The following is an 18,866-nucleotide window of genomic DNA, read 5'->3' as shown; positions in this document are numbered from 1 at the left end:
GTTTGACAAGATGTTCAACAATTTTGAGTGCACTGACACAAGCAATGAAATGAAGACTATTAGTTGTGAGGACAATGACTATTCAGCCGGTACAAGTATGAATAATTGTGACATTCATGATAAAAGAAAGGAGATAGTGATGAATAGGAAGTCAAACGTGACCATTCTTTAGATATTTGTACTCACTCAACTGCTTCATGTCCAAAGGCATTTGCCTTTGGACGCAGTGAACGTGAAACCGCCACAGGGTTGTGCCAAAACGACTACATGTTGTGGTGGTTGAACTAACTGTTGTGCAATGTTTAATTCTGTTGTGAGAAATGCACCAAAGCGACTGAGAAAAACTGTAAATACTAAGACCAGCCCATTTGGCACCAAAAGTCATACTCTGTTTAAAGTAACTTAAATCAACTTTTTCCTCATTCAATGCTCAGTTTCCACTTTGGCAGGTCATCTTGACCAAGCCTACTTGCCTACATGTATTGATTGAGTCCCTACCATGTGTTTGGCTGATTAGATAGTAATGGTTAAATAGGTGTGCCTAATGAGGTGGCCAGTCAGTGTGTATCAACACAAACAAAAGCTTTTCTGCAATTTATTGCCACACAGTTAGCTAGTTCTTTCTTTTTTCTCAAAGTCTGTCAACTTATGTAGAGCTTTATTTTTATAAGCATGTTTACTTAATTTCTAACGTTCCACTTAGACCTACTCAACCCGTTTAACTGTTAAGGGAAAAGCATAAATTTTTTTTTTGGATGGTTTGGTCTGACAGAAACGCCCTCTTCACTAAAAGTACATCTCCTTATTCTTAAAGCGCTGTCATTATATTACAACAACTTTATCTGTGAATTTAGTAATATAGCTCAATTAGACTAAAACTTTAAAAGGTTGCTGCAGCTAAAGTCTGAAAAGAAAAAGGCAGAAGTCTCAGAGGATTAGATCTATATGATCAGGAAAGGCCAATCGGTTTTATTGTGGACGTTTGCCAGATGATGCCATTTTCAAAGGCAATTGATTGGTTGGCAAATGATGCTAATGTAGTTATGTAAGTTATTTCTCACCAGAATAAAATGTGAACCGCCAACAGGAAAGAAATAACACAAGTGTTGTGCTTGCTTTTGTGTCACATGACAAGATAAAATGAAATAATAATGTATAACTCATAATTCAATACTTACTCTTTAATTAAGAATCAAGAGCATAGTTTCGTTTTCTCAACATGCAGATTCATTCGCTGTGGCGACCACAGGGAGCAGCTTCCGAAAGAAACCAACTTCATATTTTTAATACAACTTAAATTGCACCTTTTTAAAAACAAATCAACATTTCTTTGTACATTTCTTTGTCCATGAGTCGATCAACAACACAGTAAGACAGGAGAGTCTAATGTAGCTAAAATACAATTTATTCCTGCATTTTACATTTGTATTTTTCACGATAATTTAATTAAAGTGTTTTACAGCAATCCACAAGAAGGTGAAGGTGGTTTTAATGTAGATGGATACATCAGCACAAAATAGAAGCGCAGCTGAGCCACAGGCTGAGACAGAAAGAAATCCACTCTATTTTATCCTATTGAGTTACCTTTCTGTAACTGTAGTTATTTCTCTGGTTTTAAGCACAGATTAATCATCAATACTATGGAAATGTTTGTTAGCCTGAAAACAAGACATCAGTCAGTGTTTATGAAGTGTGTAAATGGATTGATGATGAAGTTGATGTCACCCAAGGAAAGAGGCACTTTGTCCTAAAAAAAAAAAAGAGAAGACAAAACAAAAAAGTTTATCTTTTCTGAACTTGCAGTGAATCACAACACGATGTATAAGATCCAGATTTTTGCGGTGAATTTAGGATTTTATATCAGACTTTAACAATAGAGTGCAAAATAAAATAAAATATGACTAGATTACAGAAGTAGATTACACCAAAAGTTAATCTTCTGGAGGAATTAATACATTAATGAGTTTTAATACGATTATTCTGACACACTAAATTTGTTTACTCCCTCTCTTAGTCTAAGGAGCTTGGAAAGAAAAGCGTCTGGACTTCTTTGAGTTGCTTGAAGACGTTTCACCTCTCATCCGAGAAGCTTCTTCAGTTCTAATTGAAGAAGCTTCTCAGATGAGAGGTGAAACGTCTTCAAGCAACTCAAAGAGGTCCAGACGCCTTCCTTTCCAAGCTCCTTAGACTACGATGACCTGGATGACTGAGAACCTTCACAGACATACTCCCTCTCTTATACTTTATTTTCAGCTCAATCTCCGATGAGTTCAGCCGTAAAAGAAGTACAGAGCATGGAGTCCATGTAAAGACGGACATAGCCTCTCACTGGTCAGTGAAGTCCCAAATTTCAGACGTGTATCTGCAAGTAAGACCTTAAACCAATCAGATGGTACATCGGGTGAACTGAATGTTTTTAACATAGACTTTATAATGCATACTGTATATCTTTTGTGGAGTCAAAAGAGTTGCACCCTGCTTGCAATTAGAAAGAATGCAGATTTTAAAGAACTTTTTATTGACTTCATTTTTCAGATCAGCAAGCTTTATCCATCTTTTACCTGCAGTCGATTGTATCCAGTGACTACATACCGTTTATCTGGCAATGTGCTCACACAGAGATGAACCGCTTCCGTCTGCCAAAAGCCTGGGCACCAACGTTGGTGGGAACAAAGTTGCTGTATCCAAGTCCCCCAGACCGACTCAAATAGTCTGCTAGGCGGTGGGTTACACAGGTGGCTGTGTTGCATGCCCGCTTTTGTGCTGTTGCATTGCTTGTAAGGAATAGAAACAAGACAGCAAATTATGGTATTCAAGATAAGACTGGAAACGTATGTGACAGACATTAAGCAAACAATACAGTCTGGAATTGTGAACACCAAATTAAAGGCACTGAAAAACTGCTTTGAAGTAAAATATGAATTTATTATAAGAGAAAAATGCCAGGAAAAAAATTTACATAAGAAAATTTTTTTGTAGAATTACTACAACTTTATAGGTGATGAAATCTTCAGTTTGCTGTCTAAAACTAGTGTAAGCACTGCCATTAAGCTCTTTAAGCTTTTTTTGTCCCTTTGTTTTAAGGTGGTCATACAATACATACAATCCTATACATGTAAACGTATATATCTGCAAGAAAATGTTGACTCAGATAAATGTAACATAAATGGGCTAGCGCTGAGAGCTTCAATTGTAAGAGTTGCTGTAGTTTTCATATTTCTCAAATAGACTTCTCTTCTTGCCGGGTGTTTCTGCTCCCACGTCAGTGCGAGGATGGGTTTGTAGTTTGTGAATATCCTGGGAGAGTTTTCCCAGCACACAAGTGCTTAAGCCTGTGCAGCGCTTAGACATGGGTCTATCCAAGCTGTTAGAGATGGAGACAAACATGCAAAAACAGGCTTACAGTAACATGCAGATAATTATTACTATTTACATGCAGACATATGGTTTTTTTTTCCTGAAATGTCATGCACCAGCAGAAAAGCTTCAATTAATATTTCAAAGGCATGCTAACGGTTTTGAATGCATATAATGATATCTTATTAACCAAAATAGCTTATGCATGTTTTCATGCTATTGGTATAATCTGCTCTAAGGCTGGCTATCATGCATGTTCCTGTATGTATGACATCATGCTTTTCCAGTGTTGCGCCTATTCCAGGCCTATTCCTGTTCCAGGCATGTCATTTAACATTCAAGAAATGAATGGATGAATGAATAATTGCTGTCCATGCATTAACAGATAATGAAAATGTTTACAGATCTCACTCTATACCTTATTAAGTAATAAACACAAAGTTGGAGCTGTTGGGCTTATCCAAAAGTGTAGTGTAACAATATGATAGATAGATAGATAGACAGACAGACAGACAGACAGACAGACAGACAGACAGACAGACAGACAGACAGACAGACAGACAGACAGACAGATAGATAGATAGATAGATAGATAGATAGATAGATAGATAGATAGATAGATAGATAGATAGATAGATAGATAGATAGATAGATAGATAGATAGATAGATAGATAGATAGATAGATAGATAGATAGATTAAAAAGAGTCATACTTGTTCCCATCAGCTGTTTGTTGGGCTTGCACCTCTGAAGTTATCTGCATGAACTCCTTCATAGCTCTGAGCAACCTTTGGGCGTCATCATTTGATAGTGTGACTCCATCTGACATGGATTCCTTACTGGTTCTGAAAATACACATTCGATTACTGTACAGTGCATTGATCTCTCAGGCTCTGCCAATGCACTTGCTCATAAATTATAGGTGTTGTCCAGCGTAAATACAATAGCGCACAAAGTAAACCAAAAACTATGTGAAGTGATTGTTTGTTTGTTTTTTTACTGGAGTACACTAAAGTAGCAATATTTCATTCAGCTTGCAACATGTAATAATGTATGTAAATACAGATGATTATCGTACTTTTTAAAGGTCAATATTTTATTTTCATAGGAATAATAACACAGTTCTCACCTAGTTGGAGCTGCCTCTGAGACATACATCTGGCAAATGATCAAGGCATAAGCAAGAAAAAGCGTCCACAGCTTGAACATTATCATTATTCACTGTGGAAGACACATACAATACAAAACAAGGTAATTAAATATGATCAGGAAAAGGTTTTGTGATTTGTTTTGGAGGGTTTTCCACATATGCTCACAAGATTTTCTCTATTCCATACATCCACAGCTGTATGAATCCCCTTTCTCTCTCACACACTCACTGCCTTTCTGCTTGAAGTCCTTGAAGTTGCGGAGGAAAGCAGGAGAGTTATTAGTAACTGCATGTTCCCCCAGAAACTATACCACCAGCTTTCCGTGTTAGCAAAATTAACAGCAGCAAACCAGAGACATCCTAACAACATCACACCAGTGGGTGCCAGCTACTATCCGATTTACCCACCTTCTTAAAATCTGCTGTTTCTAAGACTGACAGCACATTTTTCAGTAAAACCAAAGTAAGCAATCTTTTCTCTACTTACCGTACAAGATTTTTCAGCTGTTGAAGGTTCAAGTGATGGACCTACTCGTGGATCTGCTGAGCACTCCCACAGTACACGCTTTTATATATGTTCCCTATGGGTTTCAGCATCAAGTGAGTGAGCACTCAACGGTAGCTTATTGGCCAATCAAATGCTTTACCTCAAACTACCAGCCAATCAGAAGTCCTTTGTCTCTTAAAGTAAGCCAACAAAAGTGCCTCTGTGCAAATGACATCACTACACAGTCAAATTTACTGTGCTGTCAAGTATTTGTTTTTTGTTGGTGGTGGAATTTGCAGTGTAGTCAACCTTTAACCAAAAGAAATGTGACTCTTCTGCATAAAATTCATCAACTGAGTGCTTCTTATGCCAATCAGAGACATTATCAAAGCAAAAATATGGCTCTTGAAGCCAATTTTAAACTAAAACTCTAATTATAAACCGCTCCAGATCAGGTTCAACATATGATTAGTACTAGTTGTTATTGTGAATTAGCTAAGACAAAGGAGAGTGACCTTTGTGGCACTAAGAACTCCGACTTTAGGTACTGGACATTGTTCAGGAGAAAAGCTAACCCTGACACTTACAAACAGAAGACTGACAGTGAAAACAAACAGGAAACAGGCTGTGCATGACACAAATGTATGATAATGTGGTGTTCATAGATCCCCCGTACTGTTGGTTACTGAATGTGAACAGGTTTGAATGCCATCTGCAGAAAAATGCTAAAATACCTCTAAAAAATACATCTTGATTATCTATGACTTAACAACACAGCTGATTAAACATTCTAAACAATTTACGTTCAGTTAAAACCTCACACATTAGTACTGATAGCAAGAAAATCTAAGACTCGTAAGAATGCATAATATGCGTCTAAATTGATTTATTATCACGGTAATTTATTTTTCTACCTCCTGAACTGCCAATCAGGTTATCTTCTTCTAGCTGATCTTACGATTGACCTGGCATCATGAGGTGTAGAGAAATACTGAACACAATGATGTCCCATTTGACAACAATTTAAATGTAATGCTGTAAATCAGTGAATCTGGAGTTAATTTCTTAGTTGTGTTAGCTAGTTAGGCAGTTGTTTAATACATGGAAATAGCATCACAGTGAGATACATCGATCAGCTAAACCTCCTATTTCCTGGTATCCATCCTGTTTCTCCGAGCTAATTACTGGGCTGTTGGTCTCTGGCCATCTTCTAATTCCTCTTATGTAATGATATTGGATGAGGTATCATAAACCATCCTGCCTCCTAGTTATTTTTTGCGTCACATGGAAACTCATTAGAGTAGATGAGCCTTTTAGTACTATTGTGCAGACCTGCAGCCTCTTATACCAGAAGCACTAAATTAGTTTCCCCCAGCTCCACATGCTGTCAGAAACTACTCCTGAAAGGCTGAAGCTTATGAAAACGAAAGACTTTAAAGCAAGCAATCCCATTCACAATGACTAATGTTAATTATCTTGTTCTCTGCCAAGACATTTTAATTATATATATATTTATCTTTTAGGTAACTGCTCATCCCCAAGTTTAAGTGCAGCGTTAGCCAAGTAGAGCACATAATTGAAAATTGAAGGGCATGAAAATACAAGAATCTGGAATTCGATGCTACGTCTTGGTTTTCTCAAAAGATGACAGTTAATACCGAAGCCAAGAGTTTTGTAATAATGATGTAAATCTACACTGAATCATTCCCAACTCAGAAAAGGATGTAAGGTGCCCCCTCTAATAAGCCAAACAGATCAAATACATATTGTATTAGCATGTGTATAATTAAGTATCATTCACACTGTTTTGGACTGACGCTTAGAGCCCCAACTGGCCACTATCTGGTTGACCAGGGACACCAAATGAGGCAGAGAAATTACATTCCAAAGGGAAAAGTGCATTGTCAAGATTGCAATTAGCTCACAATATTCACGTTCGCTAACGTTAAGCATGATTTGGCCTGGAAGATTAATTGAAACACAGGAGAATGTTCATGACAGCTAGGGCAACATTAGGCTCGGCGCGGTGCTCATCACTGACAGTCTCAGCAGAGTCACTGTGAATGTAACTGCTCGGAAACAGAAGTAACTCTAGTCTTCACAAGAATTATTCTTTCCAAACTCCTAATGTTTGCTTATATCATTATTTGTGCAGGCACCATGAGGAAATGACCACATAATGAACAAAAATTGCTGAACAAAAATTAAGTGAATTTGAATGTATGCATTTTGTTAAAGAGATGGTTTCTCTCTCTCTCTTTTTTTTAATAATAGGCTTATATGCAAAAAGTAAAGCTGCACTGAAGCATTGAGCACAACTAAATAGGCCGTGAGTATAACATGTTTAAATATGTTTTAAACCCATGGTCAGAAATCAAATGTCAACCTATCCTGTAAGAGCTCAAAAGTGAAAAAACAAAAAACAAACAGTGGATAAAAGAAATATAACTGTAGAAATGGTGTTATGCAAAGTCCTGGGAAAAGAGCAGCCCGAGGAGGACATTTACAGATTGCTCCGTATCTTCAAATGGAACATAAAATTCAACTTCATGGAATTATAAACACAAAGAAGTGAAGTATGCTTCAGCAGAGGTACTTCCACCTGCTGCTCTCCATTAGAAAGCTAACCAAACTCAATTTAACATTTAAACACCTGCCCAGAAGTTGCAGAGGGATTACAAGAGCTCTTGATGTTCCTGCCAGCGTCATTATGTTGTTAGAAAGACGAGGTTCTGGACAGTATTAGCATTAACAGAGAAGGCCAGTTATTAGATTTTCCACATGCACTTGATAATTCCGGTCATCCAGATGGTAAATAATTTACTGTAGAACCAGAGTAGTCAAGAGTCCCACCCAATTAAACTAGCATGCATGCACACAGTATAGCAAAGCAGGAAGAGCACTCCACAAATAGCCTCATAATATGCAAACTGATGTTTCCTACAGCACATATGGTAACTGCATTGATATCCTGTATACTAGACATGACTAAAATCTCTCCAGGATAGGGCTATATTTATATATATGTATATATAGTGGTGGCTACCTCTTTAAAAACTTTTCATAGTATTAGGATCTTGGGTAATGTGCCATAAACTCTTTTTTTCTTAACTCATATGAGGTTCTGCCAAGATTTTGTGGGACTTCACATATCAAGTAAAGTTAATTTATTTTATAAAACTGGTGATGTGAGAAAATGTATTGTTACATTGTTACAAGTCTGTGTGAGAAAGTAACTGTTGAACCAGACCTAACCATTTTTATGCCCTCTGGTGGTCATTTTGGGGCTGTTTATACACGGGCAGCTATACTAATTATGACATTTTTCTTTTCGTCTCCTTCTCAGATATTTACTGGCACCCTGTAATGCTTGTATGCTTGTGGCATTTGTTGTTTTCTACATTTTCTACTAATAACATTCGAATTTCAGACAAATATCTTTGAAATAAAACTGAGTCTGCTTTGTCTGAATCCAGTGTAGGCTTTTTGAGTGTCCGTATTAAACATCTGGCCACTCTTGTCTCTTCTGTTTTGATTAATCCACTAACAAGGTACAGTAAGAGAACATGAGTTTTGATTAGATTTGACAGATGTTTAACACACCCAGACTAGTCTTTGATTCAGGGAGATGGCAGGAAGCAAAGACAAAATGCAAGATTCTCCTTATTATGTAGTAGTTCTAACAGATCTGAATCAGAGAGCTCTGCAGAAAAAGGATTTTTTTTTAATAAAAGAAAAAAATACCAGCTGTCTTAGCAGGAAGCAATGGCAGGGTAAACAACTTCATGTGTAATGAGGAGTCAATCAGGACAAACTTGTCTAGCGGTGTGGCCAGCAAATTTTAGAAGTATTTTGTGTCTATAAAAGCTATAATGACATAATGTGAGACCTATGTACTTTTACCAGGTAGGTTATTGTTGTTTGTTCCCACTTAGGGCTTTGTTTTATTAAATATAATTTCATCAATCATTGTTTTATTGTCCTGTCCTAAAACATACACATCCAGTAATCCTGAAAAGATCACACATAACTTCACAAGTTTGGAAAGTGGCACGTGCCTTCAACTTTACCCTCTTGAATTAGTCCATGACCTAACCTTTAATGGGTTGAGGTAAAAGAACCTGCAACAGATTACGGGTGTCAACGTTTATTTGCTTTAAAACCTGGTAACGTACCTGGACTCCTCAGTAAGTTTGATGAATCCAGAAGCACTCTGTGAGCCGTTAATTTTACTATCAGTGAGTTATGATTACACAAGTAAAAATGAAAATGTAAAGAATGCTAGTACAGCAGCTATCATTAAGACAACTAGCTAAATAATCCATCAAAATATTAAAAGATTAAAGATTATTCTTATTTTTGAAAACAAAATGATTTTTTGTACTAATATGGGCAAATAGGTTGACACTTGAACCTAAAACTTGAAGTTGCTCATTTCCTTATGGGTTTTTTGTTGTTCTTGTTTTTGTTTGTTTTTTTGTTCCTTTAGTTCATTACCAGGCCTCTGGAGAACTTCAAGACATGTTGAGGAGGTAATTTATCCATTTAAATCAGATGGGTTGGACCAAGCACACATCTAAAACCTGCAGAACACTGGCCATTGAGACCTGGAGTTCCCCACCCCTGCTTTAGCACAAAAGAGGACATGGGTAACAACCAAAATATAAAAAAAAATAATACCAAAACAAAAAATACAAACTAAAACATAATGAATAATAATAATAATCATAACTATTATTAATAGTTATGAGTAGTTGGTGGTGTCAGGAAATTACATTTCTGTATCATGGCACTTATTATTACTAAAGTTTTACACTCCAACTTCAATCATTTGTTCTCATGCTTTTTAATAACGCACGAGTAGCCTACCTCTTCTGCTCCTTTCACTTTGTTGAATGTGGATTCCAGTGTTGCCATTACAATTGATTTAAAATATCAATGCTGACTTCCTTGCTTATATTTCTTGCTGATAAAGTCACTCTATCAAGCTATTGATAATGTCTCTGTACTATGTGTTCATGGTTAAGGAGTACCCCCTCATTCAGATAAAGGAATACTCCTGTTATCTACAACAAACTTCCAGTCACATACTCAATGATGCTAGACCCTGATGTACAGCCTGTGGTCCGTCCAGCTCACCGCATCCCCGTCGCGATGCAAGAAAGAGTCAAAGCTGAACTTGAACGCATGCAACGCATCGGCGTTGTAACACCAGTCACCGAGCCTACTGACTGGGTGTCCTCAATGGTGGCAGCACACAAGAAAAACAAGCATGAGATCAGACTGTGCATAAATCCAAAAGACCTCAACACACCACTGAAAAGACCCCATCACCCAATGCGCAGCGTTGAGGAAGTGGCAGCACAGATGTCAGGAGCGACAGTGTTCTCAGTGCTAGATGCAAAAAACTCCTTCTGGCAAATACGGCTTGACGAGAAATCCTCAATGCTGACCACATTCAGCACCCCATTTGGGCGATACAAGTTTCTGCGGATGCCCTTTGGTATCAACTCAGCCAGTGAGGTGTTCCAGCGCTCCATGGGACAGCTGTTTGCCGGTTACCCGTGCTCTGTCATCGTGGATGACATCATCATCGGAGGACACGGAGTGGCCAAACATGATGCCAACCTGAAAAAAGTGCTGACACGTGCTCGAGAGATCAAACTCAGGCTAAACCCTGACAAGTGCAAATTTCCCCTAGATCAAGTGTCATATGTGGGCCACATCTTCACAAGGGACGGTCTAAAAGAAGACCCCTCCAAAACCACAGCAATAGGAGCAATGCCGGTGCCCACGGATGTCACGTCGCTACAGCGCTTCCTCGGTATGGTTAATTACCTTTGGAAATACATACCGAACCTTGGTGAGATTGCGGCACCCCTAAGGAAACTAACCCACAAGGAGACTGCGTGGTGCTGGTTCCCACAGCACCAAGAGGCTTTCGACCACCTCAAATCATGCCTCTCCAGCCCGCCAGTATTGGCGTATTACAACGTCAAGGAGCCAGTCACACTGACATATGATGCATCATGCTATGGGCTGGGTGCCGCGTGTTTGCAAAATGGCAGACCGGTGGCCTTCGCCTCGCGTGCTCTCACTGACACAGAGACGCGATATGCTCAAATAGAGAAGGAGCTCCTCACTGTGGTGTTTGCCTGCACGAAGTTCAAAGATTATGTCTATGGCAAAGCAACAATCATTGAAACCAACCACCAGCCCCTGGTGACCATAATGAAAAAGCCAATCCATGCCGCCCCTGCCCGGCTCCAGAGGATGTTACTGCGACTACAGAGTTACGACATCAGTCTGGTCTACAAAAAGGGGAAATACATGTATCTAGCCGACACCCTTTCAAGAGCCCCGCTCGCCCCGCTGTCACGCTGCCCGGTTGAACACACTGATTATGAAGTGATGACAGTGAGCTACATCTCCACTGCTTACCTGGAGGAGCTAAGACAGCACACAGCACAAGATGATGTGCTACAAGCGCTCAGCACAGTCATTCAGCGAGGGTGGCCCAGCAGAGAGAGCCAAGTACAGCCCGCTCTGGCTCCGTTTTTTCCATATAGAGATGAGCTCAGCATGGAGGATGGGATCATCATGAAAAGCCACAAAACTGTCATTCCCCAGTCCCTGCACAAAGAGTACATCAACATCGTACACAAAGGCCATCCAGGTACCGAAGCAACCAAGCGCAGAGCTAGGAGTGTCATTTTTTGGCCAGCAATGTCAAAAGACATCGCAGAAGAGCTGATCTCTTGCACTGTGTGTAACAGCACTAAGACACATCAGCAGAGAGAACCGCTACAACTGCACCCTGTTCCAGCCTTCCCAAGGTCAACGGTGGCTGCTGACATTTTTACCTGGCATGGAAAACAATACCAGGTCCTTGTAGATTCCTATTCAGGATGGATTGAGATTGACCTTCTCCGTGACTTGACCACAGCAGCGGTCATCTCCAAGCTAAAGAGACACTTTTCAGTTCATGGCACACCGCACACGCTCCTCACTGACAATGGCAGACAATACACTAGTCAACAGTTTATTGATTTCGCAAAACAGTGGGACTTCACCCATTCAACCAGCAGCCCAGAGTTTCCACAGTCAAATGGTCTTGCTGAGAGAGCGGTGCGCAGTGCAAAACAGCTCATGGAAAAATCTCACCGAGATGGGACCGACGTGTTTCTTGACCTCCTAAACCTTAGAAACATTCCCCGTGACACACAACTAGGCTCCCCTGCTGAACGCCTCATGTCTCGTCAGACACGCGCGGGCATTCCTGTGTGCAGCAAGCTGTTGGCACCCATTGCAAAAGACACAGGACAGATCTGTGACCGACTTCGCAACAAAAGACTCAGACTGAAGCGTCACTATGATAAGTCCAGTCGCACGCTACAGCCGTTGCAAGACGGACAAGTGGTCCGCGTGCAGACAGAGAAAGGCTACGACAAGCTGGGAATTGTGGAAAGGAAGAGCAAGGAGCTACGATCCTACATCATTCAGGTCGATGGAAGAACCTACAGGAGGAATCGCTGCCACATCCTCCCAGTGGCAGAACCGCCTCCGCCACCACTCCATGACTATGACCCTGAGTGCCAGGACACTAACCATTCTACAATGGACAGTTCCACACTCACACCACAATCACACACACGCTCAAACGAAGATTCACAAAACACATCCTCTCCTCAGCCCCAACCTGCTGTGCAGGTGCCCGGACAGAACATTGTGAACCAGACACCATACACTACACGTGCAGGTCGCATCTGCAGACCCAACCCAAGATACATGTAAATGGAAAACACTAGGATGCCTTAGGTGTAATCAGTTTGTTATCAGTATGTTGAAATATGATGCTTGCTATTTGCATTTTTCATAACTGCTGTTATGTTAAGGTGTGGGGTTACTCCGAGCAAAAAAACATTGTTAAGTTAAAGTTGTGTTAGAAGCACTGTTTAGAAACTTGTGAGTGAATTAGTTTTGTTAGGTGCTACCAGCTAAATGGGGAGGATGTAGATCATTTTGATCACCAAGCAATATTTGTTTGTGCAGACCTGCCATAACTGTGGGGGACTAGTCCAACCGGAATAGTATGGTGGGGGGAGTTTTGTTCTTCCGGTGCGGTCTGTGTGTTTTGTCGTGTGCTGGAGTACCATTAAAGTTTTACAGCGGACTAACATCGAGAGTGATTATTGGCTCGTCGCATCACACGAGAGTGCTACACCTAGAAATGCCTTTTTAACCAAAACCTTGTGTTTTAAAGTACTCCCAACATTTAAAGGAAGCGGCCATAGCCACAGTCCCCAGCTATGAATACCCAGAAACTTGCACAGAGCCTGAACCGGTACCGGTCCGTGAGTCGTTTGGTACCGGGCCGCGAGAGTTGAGGCTCGAGTGTGAAATGTATGGTTTTCAGGGTTTTTATCGGTTTTTAGCGTTATTTTGTTATCGTTTTTATCATTAACTCGGTTTTCCTGGGTCTTTTCACGTGTGTTATGAATAAATCTTCTTTTTTTCGGTACCGGTACTAGTTTTATTTTGTTGTATTTATCCGCCACACTTTAAAGGCCGGTCCGTGAAAATATTGTCGGGCATAAACCGGTCCGTGGCGCAAAAAAGTACATGCTGAACTTCAAATAAAAGCTGACAAAGAGCACGTACATCTGCTTCATTGTAATTTGGGTGAAAATTACCAAGAAGTCTTATTTTGATACATCATACTCGTGCTCTATAGCATATTCTATATCGATAACTGAGAGACATCTGCAAGCTATTCAGTTGCATGTGTCCATATGTTCACTAGTCTCTTCTACTGTAACGTCATAGATTTGAAATGAATTTAGATGAAATTAGTGTGTGACTGTTTTACATCCTCTTTTATTCACATCTTCGTCTAATCGAATACATTTACAAATGCATTTCACAACCATAAGCTCTAAAGCATGTTCACAACCAGTAACGAGAGGATGAATTGCAGTTGTATGTTGCGCTACCTCCCCTGGAAGTGAATGTATAGTTGCCAAAACTCCGTGTAATAGCCACCGAAATTCTTCGGATCATTGATCGATAGTTGAACAAAGTTCAGCCAAAGTCACACTGATTTTCTGACCAATCTTAGCCTTAGAGGCGGGGGATAGAAACGTGAAAGAAGATACATGTGCGCTTCGGTTGCTCAGAGACGAAGCCGAAGTCAGCAGAGTTGATCTGTTAGGGGAAAAAAGTTTGTTTGGTTTAAAAAAAAAAAAAAAAAAAGATGATTTCAATAAAATCGCCGTCTCTGACGCCGGTGCCCTGCGCGCAGGCTCTGCTCGGTGTGGGCTGTTTGGCTTTCGCCCTCCTCGCGTTCATGCTGGTTCGCCAGCTCGTCAAGCAGAGAAGACCTCCTGGTTTTCCTCCCGGTCCATCTCCCATCCCTGTGATAGGCAACATTTTTTCTTTAGCCACCGAGCCGCACGTCTTTCTCAAGAAGCAGAGTGAAGTTCATGGACAGGTAATGCCCTTACGCGCACTTTATGAATCTAACGCTTTTACTAGTTTGCAGCGTGTACACCCACACCCACACACCAAGAGAACAAAAGAGACTCGCCTTAATGGCCTGGGAACAGCTGGAAAGCGTACAAGTCAGGGCCTCCCCCAAAACACACACACACACATATGTATGTATATAAATATATATAGCGCTATTTCTACCGACCTTATATGACTCTCTTGGAAAGGTGAATAAAACTCATAATGGCAACCTGGTAGTTTGTACGTCAGTTTATTTCAGAACACAAACCATGTCACAAAGCTCAGATCATCTCAAACTGGTTTCTTGGACATGACAGTGCGTTCAGTGTACTCGCGCCCCATACTTAACAGCCACCAGATCTCAATTCAATAGAGCTCCTTTGGTGGAACAAGAGATTGACATTAGGAATGTGCAAACAAAAAATCAGAAGCAACTGTGTGATGCTATCATGTTATTGGCAAGGTTTACCAAAAAAGTGCCCACTGAGTGTGTGTATTATAAAACCGTTTGTCTCTCTATTGAATACCAGGGAACTCCTTCTCTAGTTCAGACAGCCACTTTGGAAAGAACAGACCAGCAAAGACTTGCAAATGCAAATACATTTGTCTAAAAAATAGTACATTCCTCTAACAGAGGCTTTAATGTGGATAGAAATGTGTGTGAAGATCTAAATGACTGCAGTGACTGCTAATAATGGAATTCACACCTTTCAGATTTTCAGCCTTGACCTGGGAGGCATCTTGACTGTGGTGTTAAATGGATACGACTGTGTCAGAGAGTGCCTTTACCATCAGGGTGAGGTGTTTGCTGATCGGCCATCACTACCTTTGTTCAAGAAAATGACCAAAATGGGCGGTAAGATGCTTTGATATAACAGTGAATGCCGTTTTTTGCAATCTAAAAAAATGTTATTTTGATTCAAAATGATTAAATTCTGTTTTTCTCTTCCAATGTCCAAAGGGCTTCTTAATTGCAAATATGGCAAAGGCTGGAACGAACACCGCAAACTGGCATGCAGCTCTTTTCGTTACTTCGGCAGCGGCCAGAAACTCTTTGAGAAGAAGATCTCGGAGGAGTGCATGTTTTTTGTTGATGCCATCGATGAACACAAGGGAAAGCCCTTCAACCCCAAACATCTTGTGACCAACGCAGTGTCCAACATCACCAATCTGATCATTTTTGGCCAGCGTTTTACCTACGATGATCGCAACTTCCAGCACATGATTGAGATATTCAGTGAGAATGTGGAACTAGCAGTGAGTGGCTGGGCCCTCCTCTATAATGCCTTCCCTTACATTGAGTATGTGCCCTTTGGGAAACACCAGAAGCTCTTCCGCAATGCTGCTGAGGTTTACAACTTTCTACAGGAGGTTATAAACGGTTTCTCACAGGGCAGAGTGCCCCATGCACCACGCCATTATGTTGATGCCTACTTGGATGAGTTGGAGCAGAATGCAGGCATTCAGGGGTCTTCCTTTTCTTATGAGAATCTCATCTATTCAGTGGGTGAGCTCATTATTGCTGGTACAGAGACTACAACTAACACTCTGCGCTGGGCCATGCTCTACATGGCTCTGTATCCCAACATACAAGGTCAGTTGTAGTAGAAACCCCCAAAAATGTTTTTACTTCTAATTATTTAGTCTGAGTTTGCTCTAAATTTAATGGTTATATAATCTCACCTAATAATCTGTGTTTTTACCTACAAAGAGAGGGTGCACAAGGAGATCGACAGCGTGCTGTCCAATGGGAGGGCGCCCACTTTGGAGGACAAACAGAGGATGCCATACATAGAGGCTGTGCTGCATGAGATTCTACGTTTCTGCAATATTGTACCACTTGGGATTTTCCGTGCCACGTCCCAAGATGCAAAAGTCAATGGGTACACAATCCCCAAAGGGACCATGGTGATCACAAACCTCTACTCGGTGCACTTCGATGAGAAGTACTGGAACGATCCTGGTGTTTTCTCACCGGAGAGGTTTCTGGACAGCAGCGGCAATTTTGTGAGGCGCGAGGCTTTCCTTCCATTCTCCTTGGGTAAGGCTTCGTTTCTCAAAACCAGCATTAGCTATGATTGGTTAAACCAAGTTATTCCTCAAAGACTTTCCTGTTTATTTGCAGACTTGAGATAATTAGCCAGATGCAGTGTGTGTGTGTGTGTGTGAAAAACTAACAGTTTTTTGTTTTTTTTTCAGGGAGGCGTGGGTGCCTGGGTGAACAGCTGGCTAGAATGGAGATGTTCCTCTTTTTCACAACTTTGTTGCAGAGGTTTCATCTTCAGTTCCCTCCAGGAACTGTCCCAACTGTCACTCCCAAGCTGGGCATGACCTTACAGCCCAAAACTTACTACATCTGTGCGATCCGCAGGCAGCAGAAAGTTCCCTGCTCTGGATACACTCCTTTTTACAAGTAGTCAGGTGAACATTTTCAATGGCTCGTTTAGCCATTATGTGTTACACTACTTTGCACAACAATGCAATTGCGTGATAACTTAATCACTCTGAAGTTTCAATGCATTGCATTTTTCCAAAGCATCATTTATGGCAAATACGGCTGTACATCTGATTATTTAATCCACTTTATCTAATTACTATTGCTTCTCTTTTTTTAAAATGAGCAATATGCATGTTTGCACAATGCTCTTTTTGGAAACAACTGGTGAGGCAGCAAGTGATGAAAGAACATCCTGGGAACATGAGTGTCATATTGATTCAGTTCTCTGAGCTCAGAGACTGAAATATCTGTGAACCCTGGGACAGTAGCAATGAGTAGCTTATATGCCAGTCAATGACTTACAGTATGTGCACCTGTGGCGGTTCAGGATAGCACTGGGTCAGACAGAAGACACCAGCAATTTATGTGGGTCACACAAAATGGGATGAACAGACTTTCCAAGAACGTTCGTAACACTGTGTGCTGAAGATAGACGTGGGCCAAGATTCACATCATGTTGACTGACACTGACCCCTTCTCCAGGCATAACGGTCTGTGGAAAATCTTTCTCTTAGAAAGCAAATGCAACCCTGTTTTTTTCTAGAAACTGACGTTGCAACTAGGGGTGGGTTCTTATAATCGATTCATCGATTAAAATCGATTCTGGCTTGGATAACGTAAAATCGATTCATTAAAATCCTGAATCGATTTTTTAATATAAATTTATTTTGCCCAAAATGCCAGAATCTCAGGTGAAATCTCACAAAATTTCAAGAACCACCAAACAGTTAAGACAGTAAATGAGAGCAGGAACACGGATTCTGCACATAGACTTAAACACACAGCGGGACCCGCGGATCAGAATCAGTTAGATGTCGCTTTTCTCACAGTCGGGGCTGAAAGCCGACAGCTCGCTGACTCTGATCTGTCGGCGGGTCTGCGCTTTGTGTGCACGCCCTTTATGCGCCGATTCTAAAGCTGTTAGTTTGATCTCTCTCCAAACAATATTGACCGAACCAGCAGCAAAAGAAGATCCAAACGCTTCACATAAACATCGTCATGAATTCACTCAGACTTTTACTGTTTTGCTTCCACTGCGATGCACAGCTCTCTCTCTCTCTCTCTCTCTCTCTCTCCCCCTCTCTCTCTCTGTACTTCAAGAACAGTTTCCCTTTCTTCATTATTCGCTTGCTTGTTACACAAGTCTACTGTTGTTTACAGGCTGTCGGCCGCTGTTTTTTCCCTTTTACATTCTTCCGAAAAGAAAACCTCATTTCTGCTGTTCAATACTGAATAAATTTAAACTTTTTAAAATTATTCAAAATGCAAAACGCTGTGTCTGTAATAAAACCGCTGTAACTTCAGAGGTGATGTTCATATGTTGATTAATGGTTTTCTTTCGTTTTTGATGTACTGCAGAATATTTTTATAAAATCCCAGGCCAGGAAAATCACCTTCATGTTTTTCTGTGTTTTATCCTCAGCTACTTTGACACAAAGGCCTCTGCTGTGATGCTCACACCTGTGATAAAGTCTTGCATGTGTCAGCTTCCTTTTTATTGATACAAAAATATGTAAATGTACTGATCTGAATTATAATATTTCTGACTGTCAAAATTTCCCAGATTTAAATCGAATCGAATTAAATCGAATCGTGGATCGAATCGATTCGGGGCCTTGTGAATCGGAATTGAATCGATTCTAGAAATCAGTGACGATACCCAGCCCTAGTTGCAACGCTGGTTTCTGTTAAATGGTGCTTCTCAGTATGTACTGAATTTAAGTGGAATGTTAACATTTGTTTGTACTTTATTTGTTTTGTAATGCTGGTGTTTTTGAAGGAGCTTTATGCACATTAATAAAGTATTTTCTAAAAAATTAAAAGACCCAACATTATTCATTTCAAATCTATAAATCATGTTCATG

General features: G+C 40.4%; 2 protein-coding genes across 3 annotated transcripts; one reads left to right on the top strand and one right to left on the bottom strand.

Annotated features, from left to right (window-relative positions):
* Positions 1–2,611: 2,611 nt before the first annotated feature.
* Positions 2,612–4,585, bottom strand: calca (calcitonin/calcitonin-related polypeptide, alpha). Of its 2 annotated transcripts, none has more exons than XM_085411325.1 (3): positions 4,487–4,585; positions 4,071–4,202; positions 2,612–2,774 (listed from the first exon to the last, which is right to left on the bottom strand). In XM_085411325.1, exons 1-3 carry the CDS (start codon positions 4,570–4,572, stop codon positions 2,612–2,614), a joined length of 381 nt encoding a protein of 126 aa, XP_085267451.1. In that variant the 5' UTR covers positions 4,573–4,585. The 2 variants fall into 2 exon arrangements, with proteins under 2 accessions (XP_085267451.1, XP_085267444.1); XM_085411318.1 differs by lacking the exon at positions 2,612–2,774 and adding an exon at positions 3,187–3,364.
* A 9,295-nt stretch (positions 4,586–13,880) lies between these two features.
* Positions 13,881–17,753, top strand: cyp2r1 (cytochrome P450, family 2, subfamily R, polypeptide 1). Its single transcript, XM_085402491.1, has 5 exons — positions 13,881–14,484; positions 15,219–15,360; positions 15,466–16,098; positions 16,216–16,545; positions 16,704–17,753. Exons 1-5 carry the CDS (start codon positions 14,248–14,250, stop codon positions 16,919–16,921), a joined length of 1,560 nt encoding a protein of 519 aa, XP_085258617.1. The 5' UTR covers positions 13,881–14,247; the 3' UTR covers positions 16,922–17,753.
* The last annotated feature ends 1,113 nt before the right edge of the window (positions 17,754–18,866 follow it).

This window comes from Rhamphochromis longiceps, linkage group LG1 (assembly GCF_057381845.1).
Source record: "Rhamphochromis longiceps isolate RC_006_pf linkage group LG1, R_longiceps_female_GT1.1, whole genome shotgun sequence".
In the NCBI taxonomy this organism is placed as follows: domain Eukaryota; kingdom Metazoa; phylum Chordata; class Actinopteri; order Cichliformes; family Cichlidae; genus Rhamphochromis; species Rhamphochromis longiceps.
Note: the sequence above shows the minus strand (reverse complement) of the source record. Positions and strands in the feature narration are given on the sequence as shown.